Below are 13,283 nucleotides of genomic sequence, written 5' to 3'. Positions count from 1 at the left end.
AATGTTACCAAGATCAGTCCCCATTCCCCAACCTATATATAGCCTTATAGCAAGTTGTGTTGGCCATAACCCTGATATTAGCTAGGCCTGACATTGGTTGCTAAACAACGAATCTCTTCGTATTGACTCTTATCAGATACGCTTTCCTTTCCAAATCATATATTTTATTAATTTCATTTGGACTCATGTTTAAATATGATACATGAAAAATGTTTTATACAAGCTAACTCAATCCTTTGGATATAGATAAGTCATTTGATTTTATTTGTAATGGTTGATATACGTTATATGCGTAATTATTATACAAGAAACCTAGATTGATGGAAGTTGCTAGAGTAAATGTCATCACAGAATAAATTGGTGTTAAATGACTTTGTACAAAAAAAACTATTGAAATTCGAAATTCAAACAGAGATGCTACCGTTTAATTGTATGAACGTCTCTTACTATGTTTGTTTTGTATTATATGTATACCTTTATGTTGGGTTATCATTACTTGGATGAAAAACTGTTGGGTAAATAAGTAACGTTATAGGAAATATGACACATTTGTTCGAAAAAGTTAAAAAAAAATCAGGGGTAGTATATTTTACGAAAAAATAGGTAACCTTGTACGCGTAACTTAAATTTGAGAGATAACTTATCCATATATATGTTAGCTGTACAAGATTAAAAGTCAGAGCTTATGGAATAAGCGTCAATAATGTAATTCAAGTTTGATAAGACTAATGTAATGAGTTTTCATGTTCATTTTTATTAAATAGGAATACAACGTTATTGGAATGTTTGCACTCACAAGTTTGCTCGTGACACTAACGGTACACTTCAAAAACAACTGGGAAGTACAACTGCAAGATTTACTTGTATGGCTAGCTTCACGTACGGATTCAGGGGAACTAGTACAAACACGAAATCGTGCCAGCGAAAACACGAGCTTAGAGAGTGGCTTAGATTTCCCATTTGTGTAACCATCGATGCATGAAAATCGTATTTTGAACATCGCTCCACATATCGTTTGTAAACCAGTAGCTCTGTATAGAACTAAATCGTATCATCAGCGTTGTTGGCAATATTTTCTGCGTCTTAAATGTCCTCACTTCCTGACCTCTCTTTAAACCTGTCAAACCAATATTTGTATTCCTTTGACCATCATTTACTTTTATGATTGAAGCTTAAGTATGTCAACACGTCCTCATATACCCGTTTGATTAAAGGCAAATGCCCTTCTCTTTCGTGCAATTTTGTTTCTAGTTTCAATAAGTTGGTATGTCTGCAATTTTGCAATCATTAGACTTAAATACATACATTTTTGGTATGGATGTAAAGGTAATAAATTGATCTTTATGAAATCTTCAGTATCAATCGAAATTTTCACAAAATGTTACGTTATCGCGGTTTCTCCGAAGAATACGCCACCGAGAGGATGGCATAAGCGCTCTTGCATCGATTGCCACGAAAATGCGTCGAAATTATCAACGATGTAACGTCAGTTTCCCTAACATTAACCCTAACGCAGGTGTCCAAAAAACGTCGTTACCATTGCCTTCATTTTGTTACGCAAAATTCCTCTGAAAAAATATCACTGATGCTTTATTTATCCATGAGGTACTTCGCGATTGTATCTTTATCTCAAGTCTGTAATGTCAGTGTCTGCAAAAGAGACGGTGAGATATAAGCCAGTTGACATGGTGACCTTATAAAATATCATTGTATTATAAATATTAGTGTCAGTAGGTCATTGTTTTAACTTCCGTGTATACAATATACTTGGTCTTTATGATTATAATAGTTATGTAACGTCAGTGTACCAGTCGTCACTATAATACACTGTTGTATTCGCCCATATCTACGTCGCCATAACACAATATACAATACAGGCTAGTGTCCCGTTGCCATGGTAAAATAATTTCTGTAACGTCAGTGTCATTTACATGCGCCGTCAATATGATGACATAAGCGGCGTAACGACTGTACCAGCTAAACGAAAATCGTCGTTGAAATGATTAAACAAGGATGTTACGACAGCCTTCACAACCAACGCCGTCTCCTTGATCGGTGATGTTACACCAGCCATCGCAACCAACGCTTTCTCCTTGATCTGTGATGTGACTTTAGCCTTAGCAACAGGCACCGTTTCCTGTATCTGTGATGTAACTTCAGCCTTAGCAACCGACGCCGTCTCCTATATCTTTGATGTAACTTCAGCCTTAGCAACCGATGCCGTCTTCTATATTTGTGATATTATATCAGTTGCATTGATTTGTTTTGTTACTTGAGCCTTTGCAAGCAACGCTGCGTCATGACCTGTGATATTGCTTTAGTCTTCGCAACCGACGCCGTTTCCATCACTGACGCTAGAACTATAGCATCTGCATCCATATATGACATTATTTTCACTGTTACGTCAGTGGCCTTATAAATCGCTGTCCTGATTATACATATTTCGCAGCCATCGATCGGCAAGAAACTACTGCCAAAATAGATTTTCCAGCAAGGCTGAATGCAAAAGAAAATGCTTCGTGAATTTTCTAAAACAATTCTTTGATCAAAGTGATGTTACAAGCACTTGATCAACAACGAATGGACATCAAATTCAAATCCAAATACTAGCAGTACATACTTACTTTATACTAAAGTACAATACGACATTATTATAACACAACAAGAAGTTGTAGAATTACTATTATATCAGGTATTCCACTCACAAATAAGACATTTATCCGAACATTTTATTAACCATAATCGGATATATCATACTGAGCATGAAAATGACATCATTGATCCTAGCTAGATACTAGGTTGGCTTTATATCATTTTTCAAGTGTATATCCGTAGGCGTTTGCTTTGGGTGTGGTATTTTTAGTAATTGAACAACACGTACAGCTAAGAGTGATGTACACGTTACCTACATGTAGTTGATTGGTGCTTCCGATAATATTAATGAAGTTTCAAATCACAATCTGCACCTCAGACAAAAGGGTACACATTAGAATGGAGACATGTGATCTTCTTGTTCTTCGCATAGCAGGGCCAATGAATATATGGAACACCACTGGAACTGTCTGCAAAATATAAGGTTTTCGCGGTTTGTCAGAACAATACGCCGCCGACCGGATGTCTGCTGTGACGTCTATAGCCACGAAAGTGCTGTCGAATTTATTTTTGCTGTTGCGACAAATTCATCGACAGAAGCTTGTACTTAAATTTCCGCAATTTTACTGAAAAGTAGCACAGTTTCTTTATTTATCCGCAACATGGTGTATTTGCGATTGTGTCATTTCACAGTCATTTATAAGACGGATAACGTCGATGTGCTCGCATAATAAAAGTACTACGCAGTTATCTCCCATAACAAGCAAAATAGATCGTATAGTTTAATAACATTTCAATTGTTAAAGGTGGTTGGAGGTTGAAAAAAGAAAAAAAAAACCTTTCAATATCAAAGATAATTTACGATCTATATCTATGTATCACGTGATATCTATCCATGGTCCAGTTATTTGCATGGTGGCAGTGATTCCTGGGCTGGTATTCTATACTGGTCTTAACTGGATCTAAGAACGATGTAGCTAATCAGATTGCTTGTTATTTATAACTAACCAATAGAGTGAATGAAGTCAATCATGTATGACCATAAGATTGACTTAAGTTACATATTGAATACCGCCCTGTACTGTAAGGGATGCAACACTGCGTAGAGTTTGATAAAAAATAGTGTTAGAACTATCGTGTGTGCAGAATACAAATGTACATGGCTTTCAAGGTAAAATAGTTATTCAACGTCGGTGTCCCCGTTGACATAATGACACATAAGTGTAATACACAAATATCTCCTTAAAATACATGTCGCTCGCCATTACAAAATTTACTTTGCAGGTATCTGTCATTACGTTGCCATGGTGTTGGTTGTTCTGCAACATCAGTATCTTTCGCAGAAGGCGTCCATATGATGACAAAAGCGGCGTAACGATGGTGTCTGCAAAACCAAAATCTCCGTTGCAACAGTAAAAGAGCAGTATTTTTTTTATTGGGGGGGGGGGAACTGGTGGAAATAGCAATTGAAAACAAGAAATGATCGCTTTTAAAATTCAAAATGTGATATGTTTTAAGAATTATCCAAGCCATGATTTGTTCATTAAAATTGGACCAATAACGCATTAACACACATAACGCATATCAAACATGCGTGTTTTTGCAGAGCGTTACCACAGGAAATGTCATACGAACAAATACAAGAAAGATACTATACGTAGTAAAAGAAAAGGTTTTTGCTTATGTCTTAACATTGTCTACTAGCATCATTTTCTGGTAATTTAACGTCAAGCATTCACAAACAAGGAGTACAATTGCTTCTCTTACGGCATCGGTTCATCCATGTTAAGTACAGTCCAGACTCGTTATGTCGAGGTCGGATATCTCGACTTTCCGTTGTGTCGACTTTTTTTCTCCGGTCCCGAATTTATTCTTTCTTATTTTATATAAAATGAATCTGCTTGTGTCGATATTTCTTTCTCGATTTTTTCGCTATGTCGACCTTCTATTTCAGTCCCTGTGGTCGAATTTCACACAGTTCTCTTGTTCGTTATGTCGAACTATAGATCGAGCTGTAGGTGCGAAAATATTCATTACTTGCGGCATTTCGCTTAATTACCGTGCGTGTCAAAATAACAAAATGTCATAATTGGAAGTTATTTTATAAGTGTGAATAATTAGAGTTGTTTGTTTATGTTTTTGATTATTTTTTTTCAAGAGACATTTATTTGAACAGAACAGAACAAAACAGAACATTTATTGTTAACTTGAACATATACAGTTCATCGTTATTGCACAAGATACATTTATTGAAACGCACGAGGACGCCGGTGATATCATGGGAAAATTCGGCAACAATGAAAGTTACTTGACGAAGAAATTTTTCCACACTGCATGAAGAAAGCAAACTTTTTAAAACCAATTAATTGAATTGAATTAAATAAATTTGACACAAATAAATCAATTTTTCAATAATACGTTTGCTGTTTTCACGACGGTAATATGTAACAAGACCATTCAATAGCAGAAGTCGGGCATCGAACATAAATCGAACTCAAATGTGTTGGGATTGGTGATATTTTTTTTGTAATTCGGTGTGTCGAATGTTCGTTATCTCGACTTTTTCACGTAGGTCCCAAAAAAAGTCGACATAACAAGTTTCGACTGTATATATTTGATACTTATCGAATTAAACTCAACGTTGCATAATTGCTATATTTTATACGCTTAGTTAATTTCTTAACAAAGACCTAAGTAATAGAACTATTGAAATATACATATTGTTACGTAAGTCATTTTAATAAAGTTAAAGTTTTCCAAAATATGAATAAATATGCATGGTTTATGAGTGTAATATTTTTTATTAAACTCGTTCAACCGCTAGTGTATATTGTAAAAGTAATAAAAATAATGAGTTTATTGTAAAATTGATGCATTCAACATTTTGTTTTTATATATTTCTTGAGACTGCATAGAGCTCATTGTATCATAATTATTTACGAGCTGACCTAAAATGGACAGTGTTAAGATGGTTTCCATTTTTCTAGTCACAGCACTAAATACAGCATTTAACAAAATCTATTTTCGTTAGCGTCTTTAATGCGGTACACATGTAAGCGTTACATTAACATGGCTGTTACGGTAAAAAGAACCGTCTTTTTGATATGTTAGTGATAAAAAACAATGTCACCTAAACGCCTTAAGCGTAATTATTACTCTGTCACTGTTAGTGTCGCTACTACGTCAGAAAACGATATACATATTACGGCGTGCGTAATGTTCCGTCAATGCGCAGAAGAAACAAGCTTACAAAATATATATAATATTGACACCTTGGAGTCCGACATAAACTCCGTCTAATAACACTATCAATGCTGTTCAATCAGACCCCGCAACCACGCCGTCGCAATGATCGGCGCTGCCATTTTTAGCCACCAAACACAACGTCGTCACCAAGTTCGGCGCTGCTACTTCAGCCTGCACACACAACGCCGTCACCACGATCGGCGCTGCTACTTCAGCCTACACACACAACGACGTCACCACGATCGGCGCTGCTACTTCAGCCTGCACACACAACGCCGTCACCACGTACTGCGCTGCTACTTCAGCCTGCACACACAACGCCGTCACCAAGATGGGTGCTGCTTACTCAGCCTCCACACACAACGCCGTCACAACGATCGGCGTTGCTACCTCAGCCTCCACACACAACGACGTCACCACGATCGGCGCATCTACTTCAGCCATCGCACTCAACACCGTCAACACGATCGGCGCTGCTACTTCAGCCTGCACACACAACGCCGTCACCAAGATGGGCGCTGCTTACTCAGCCTCCACACACAACGCCGTCACAACAATCGGCGCTGCTATCTTAACCTCCACACACAACGACGTCACCACGATCGGCGCATCTACTTCAGCCATTGCACCAAACGCCGTCACCACGATCGGCGCTGCTACTTCAGCCTGCACACACAACGCCGTCACCAAGATGGGCGCTGCTTACTCAGCCTCCACACACAACGCCGTAACCACGATCGGCACTGCTACCTCAGCCTCCACACACAACGCCGTCACCACGATCGGCGCTGCTACTTCAACCATCGCACTCAACGCCGTTACCACGATCGGCGCTGCTACATCAGCTTGCACACACAACGCCGTCACTAAGATCGGCGCTACTACTTCAGCCTCCACACACAACGCCGTCACCACGATCAGCACTGCTACTCTAGACTACACACACAGCGCAGTCACCGTGATTGGCGCTACTACTTCGAGACCAACGAACAACGCCGTCACCACGATTGGCGCTGCTACTTTAGCCTGCACAAACATCGCCGTCACCCTGATCGCCACTGCTACTTCAGCCTCCACACACAACTCGGTCACCACGATCGGCACTGCTACTTCAGCCTCCACACACAATGCCGTCACCACGATTGGCACTGCTACTTTAGACTCACCACTCAACGCTGTCTACACGATCGGTGATGCTACTACAGCTTCCGCAAAAAGCGCCGTCGCCACAATCTGTGCTGTATCTTAAACTTACGCAACGGACGCCGATTACTTGATATGCACTATTACTGTATCCTCCGCAACCGTATATGACATTTTTCACTGTTACGTCAGTTGTCGTTACAATCGCCGCCTTCAATATAAATGTAATATCGGCACTAAACTGTACGTTAACAGATATATACTTTTGGTATCAATAACGTTATTTTCAAAGTAACACGACGTCAAAAAGGATGTCATTGTCATACACATATATGAAGTTCCGCAAATGCTGGTACCCAAAATGTAACGATTAAAGTTTGCAAAATATCCGTTGCTAAAATATCAATATTTACACCTCAATTTTAATTCCTTAAATGAACTGTCTTTCGGCAATTGCGTTTATCAATCGATGAACGCAACATCTTCGGATATGTTCGGATCGCAATTCATCGAATTACAATATACATGAAAACTATTGATCTTTTATTGTTTGTATTGTGTCAGCAGGTCCAGTAAAATATAAATCAACATTTAGAAAGTGTTAATTTATTACATTTTAAACGTATTGTTGCCAAACGTGTTTAAATTTTACGTCTAAAAGTGACTTCAAGTGGTTGATCTATTCCCCGTGTAAATACAAGTAACGAATTGCGGGCTTGATGTCATTATCGGGGATATGAACGCAATTGGGCTGGTCAAAGTACGCGAGGAGTCCTTCGGACTCCACACACTTAGACCAGCCCAATTGCGTTCATACCCCGATAATGACATCAAGCCCCCATTCATTCCTTAAATATTTACACCTCAACTTCCATTCCTTAAATGAACTGCCTTTCGGCAATTGCGTTTATCAATCGATGAACTCAACATCTTCGGATATGTTCGGATCGCAATTCATCGCATAACAATCTACATGAAAACTATTGATCTTGTTATTGTTTGCATTGTGTCAGAAGGTACCGTATAATATAAATCAACATTTTAGAAAGTTCTGCTTCTGCTTGAGGGCATTTTAGCTGATATGTTGTGCTAAAGATCATCTCTAGCTTTTTTGACAAATTCACAATCAAATTAGGGGTGAAAAATTGAAATTTTAGTATCAGGATGTTCATTAACTTAAGACGAACAGGATGATGGATTTAATTTTGGAATTACTAAAATACTTTTGAAGAAAATAGGAATGAAAAGATTTTTCTTTGTTGTCTGGATTTAACCTGGATATTGAATATTGGATATTATCTATTTATTGGATTAAATTCTGACACTGTTGACACTTACCCTAAAATATATAAATCTTGAGTTCAAAAGAACAAAGGGACAAAAAGACCAATTCAAAATATCAGCCCCCGGGCAAAATATCAGCAAAAGGTGATGAAAAACCAACTGCCAAACGGACAAATTCTGAAGTCAGCAATGATAGCATGGACAATGGGGCAATACAGAGACAGTTAGATGTGGTGAATGAAAACCTATTAGAACTTAAGGGTGATCTCAAACATATGCTTAAAAAAGATGAGGTAGAAAACTTAATCACCAGTACTATATCAAACATTTTAAAAGAGTTGGAACAAAAGACTGAAGATAGGATCTTGAGGATGAAGAAGGATATTGAAGAGGATATGAAGGCAAAGATTGATACAGACATTGAGAAACTGGTTAATTTAAAAACCAAGGGCCTGGAGGACAAAATTAATAGTTTGGAATTTGACAATAATGCTCTTAAGGAAAAGCTGGACAGCTCTAAGAGCTATTACACTCAAGAAATTGACAGGCTAAAAGACAAAGCAAATGAAAACGGACGTATCAGTCGGGAAGCCAGTAAGAAAGCAAATTATAATGAACAGTATTCAAGAAAAAATAATATCAAAATCATGGACATTAAAGAAGATGGTAATGAGACGGAAGCATTATTGTCAACGAAGGTGATTGACATTCTCGGGGACCAGGGTATTAAACTTGAGAGCCATCAGTTTGTTGCTATCCACCGAATTCCGGGCGGACGTGGGCATGCCAAACCTGTTTTGATGAAGCTCCGTAACAACAATGACAAGGCCATGGTGATGAGGAAGAGACGGGAAATGAAGACTGCGGGTCATCGCCTCGTTGACGACGTGACCAAGATGAACACGGGTCTGATTAGCAGACTAACCCTCCATCCAGCCATTGACAGTGCCTGGTATTTTAATGGTGCAGTTTACGGACTTACTGGCAGGAAGGAAAGAATAAAGTTTGATGTGTATGACAATATTGATGCCGTTATGAGAGCTCACCGAGAACGGAAAACAGTGACATCATAAACTATTTACATTCAATGTGACTGGATAAATTACCGAATATGTGCATGGATTTAAAATTTAACCAGTAAGCAATTAGCATTTGCATTTTCCTTTGAAACCTGTTTTTAAACTAAATTGACTTCAATTCATGTTAAAGTCATATATTTATATATTTTTTTTATTTTATTTGCATAGTATTTGAAACAAGTTTACATGTGCATAAAGAGTAACCATGTGCTCCTTATGTTTGTATTTTCACAAGAGCGCCACCTATAAGTCACTGTTATATAGTATGTACTCATTGGACTGTATACTACATAATTATGGGTTTTTACTAGTGATAAAAATAGATCGGCAGAGGTCATTGGTCATGTCAAGTTACAATTATTATGTGCTCACTGATCTGTCAATATGATTATATCAATAGGTCATTCACTGTTATATAAATGCTTCATTGATCAATAATTGTAGTCATACAGGTACTACTAAACCTTTGCTGTTAAGCTTTACTTAATATCTATTCAGGTTATTTCGCTGATAAGAGAGTTTTATCTTATCAATTATTGTAATAAGATTTTATTAAACTTGGGATTGTGTTTTTGGAAAAATTGCATTTTTTCTTTCTTTTCTACATGTTCATTTTCACTTTGCACTTATTTTTATGTTCTTGTATATTGAGGTATAAGTTGTTCATGCATTTTTGTCTATACTCAGTATTTACCTTTTACTCTGATGTATGCAACATTAAACTGTGGTCATTCACTGTTAGGAAAATGATAAATAATAAAGTTTCTGTGGGCGATATTTGTAATGACTGATTTAAAAATTATTACTTACAACTGTCGAGGTCTAAAAGACAACAATAAAAGAAATGATGTTTTTAATTTTCTTAAAGCCCAAAAGGCACATATTTATTGCTTACAAGACTGTCATTTTATACCGAATATGGAAAAACAAATTTACTCACAGTGGGATGGTCAATCCTGTTATCATAGTTTTGGTACGTCAAACTCCAAAGGAGTTTCTATTTTATTTACAAAAAATATTGACTGTAAAGTACATAGGATTGAATGTGATCCACATGGAAATTATGTAGTGCTTGATTTGACCTATGGATTAAAAAGGTTTACATTGTGTGCGCTTTATGGCCCAAATTCAGATAGGCCAAGTTTTTATACAGATATTTTCAAATTAATTGACAAATTTGAAAATGATTCTTATATTGTTTGTGGTGATTTTAACCTAGTACTTGATGTTCAGTTAGATTACAAAAATTATAAAACTTATGATAATAATAAACATGCACGTCAGACACTACAAACAATTATTTCGGATAGGCATCTTACTGATTGTTTTAGAGCATTGAAAGGAGATATTAGTCAGTTTACATGGAGACAACCTACCCCTCTACAGCAGGCCAGACTGGATTTTTTTCTTGTTTCTGATGCTTTATTGCCAAATATTAGAAATTGTGATATACATATAAGTTACAGATCTGATCATTCTATAGTTAGTCTTGATTTAAAACTACAAGAAGTTAAGCATGGGAAGGGCCTCTGGAAATTTAATAATTCGTTGTTAAGTGATATAGAATATTTAAATAGTATTAACCAAAAGATTGAAGAAATCAAACAACAGTACTGTTTACCTGTATATTGCTTGGATAAATTGTCCGAAATCAATAATAATGAAATTCAATTTGTGATAAATGATCAGCTTTTTTAGAAACATTGTTAATGGAAATTAGGGGTAAAAGTATTTCCTACTCAAGTTATAAAGTTAAAAGTAAAAATACTCAGGAAAACGATATTTTAACAAAAATTGGAAATATAGAAAAAAAATTGAATGATGAAAATAAGGATAGATTAGAGGCTTTACAGAATGAATTAAGTACATTAAGAACAGAGAAAATAAGAGGACATATTATCCGATCAAGAGCAGAATTTATTGATAATGGTGAAAAGCCAACAGGTTTTTTTTGTCTGCTTGAAAAGAATTATTCTATCAGTAAATGCATTCCTTTTATTGAGAAGGAAGATGGCTGTTTTGTATATGAGCAAAATGATATTTTAAAAGAAACATCCTTGTTTTATGAAAAATTATACTCTAAGAGTACTTCAGAAGGTGACTATAATATTGAAAATGACTTGAATGAATGTTCTGTTCCTAAACTGTCAATTGATCAGGCACAGTCTTTAGAAGGTCTTATAACTTTTGAAGAAGCCTCTTCTTCCTTAAAAAATATGAAAAATGATAAAAGCCCGGGTTCGGATGGATTCACTGCAATTTTTTTTAAGGCTTTTTGGTCTCGTATTAGATATTTTGTAGTTAGAGCTGTAAATTTTGCTTTAGAAAATGGATCAATGTCTATTACACAAAAACAAGGTATCATTACATGTATCCCAAAAGATAATAAACCAAGGAAGTTTCTTAAAAACCTTAGACCTATTACCTTGCTCAATACAGTTTATAAAATTGCATCTGGTTCCATTGCAAACAGATTAAAGACTGTATTAGATTTTTTAGTTGCAAAAGACCAAACTGGTTTTATAAAAGGAAGACACATTGGTGAAAATACTAGGCTACTATATGACTTGATGAAATTCACTGAGGATAATAATATACCTGGTCTGTTAATGATGATAGATTTTGAGAAAGCGTTCGATACTTTGTCTTTAAGTTTTATTAAAAAAACTTTTTCTTTCTTTAATTTTGGACCAATGTTTATACAGTGGATTTCTTTGTTTCTGAATAATACTGAAACTGCTGTTCAAATGAATGGTTTTCTGTCAAATTTCTTTAAAATTGGGAGAGGGTGTAGACAGGGAGACCCGATCAGCCCGTATATTTTTATTTTGTGTGCTGAAATTTTATCAATAAAAATAAGAAATTGTAAATCTATCAAGGGCATTTCAGTGGACGGTGTTGAATACAAAATATCTCCATTTGCAGATGATACATCTCTGTTACTTGATGGATCAGATTTATCATTGAATGCTACCTTAAAATTATTACATGATTTTTCTTTATATTCTGGCTTGAAAATTAACTTTGATAAGACACATTTAATATGGATTGGTTCCCTAAAATATAGCACAAGGTCAATTAAAACAAAATAAAAATTGATCTGGGGAGCTACACAGTTTAAATTATTAGGTTTAATTTTTGATGTAGATCTTAGCAAAATGATAGAATTAAATTTTATTAGCAAACTAGAAAAGGTGAAGATATGTATCAGTTATTGGAAAAGAAGGAAGTTAACTCCAATTGGAAAGATCACTGTTGTAAAATCATTGTTATTACCCATTTTTACACATCTTTTTATGTCATTGCCAAACCCTTGTACACATGTGTTCAATAAAATCATAAATATGTTCTATGATTTCATTTGGGATGGACCCCATAAGATAAAAAACTCTGTTTTAGTAAAAGAGTACAGTAATGGAGGTCTAAAAATGATAGATGTTGTAGCATATTGTAATAGCTTAAAACTCTCTTGGCTTAGAAAATTTGTGAATAGTGAAGGAAAATGTTATGTGTTAATGAACTCATTGTTTGATGTCTGTAAAGTATTTAATACAGGAAAATTGTTTGCTGAAAGTATAATAAAGAAATTAAAAAATAATTTTTGGATTGATGTACTAAACATATTTAATAGCTACATTGATAAATTATCCACTGATACTGTTGAGAGTATACTAGATACACCTTTGTTTTACAACCATCATTTGAAGATTGGTAATAAAGGTATTTTTGTCAAAAGTCTTTATAATAGAGGAATACGTTTTATTAAAGATATTGTTGATGATACAGGCACATTTGTAACAAAGAGATACTTAGAGAATTGTACAGGGACAAATATAAATTTCATATTGTTTGAAGGTTTAATTAGAGTTGTTAAGAACTACATTAAAACATGTAAAATTACATTTAGTAATAATGATAGAACTCAAAACCCATCAATGT

General features: G+C 35.6%; 1 protein-coding gene across 1 annotated transcript; it reads left to right on the top strand.

Moving 5' to 3' along the window:
• Positions 1 to 6,169: 6,169 nt before the first annotated feature.
• LOC128213431 (spore coat protein SP65-like) lies at positions 6,170 to 7,087 on the top strand. Its single transcript, XM_052919120.1, has one exon. It carries the CDS (start codon positions 6,170 to 6,172, stop codon positions 7,085 to 7,087), a length of 918 nt encoding a protein of 305 aa, XP_052775080.1.
• The last annotated feature ends 6,196 nt before the right edge of the window (positions 7,088 to 13,283 follow it).

This window comes from Mya arenaria, chromosome 2, assembly GCF_026914265.1.
Source record: "Mya arenaria isolate MELC-2E11 chromosome 2, ASM2691426v1".
Lineage (NCBI taxonomy): Eukaryota > Metazoa > Mollusca > Bivalvia > Myida > Myidae > Mya > Mya arenaria.
The sequence above is the reverse complement of the archived record's forward strand: the minus strand, read 5'-3'. Positions and strand labels throughout refer to the sequence as shown.

Excerpts from the sequence above, each read along its gene's own strand:
- LOC128213431 (XM_052919120.1), top strand. The coding sequence starts at position 6,170 with ATGGGTGCTGCTTACTCAGCCTCCACACACAACGCCGTCACAACGATC.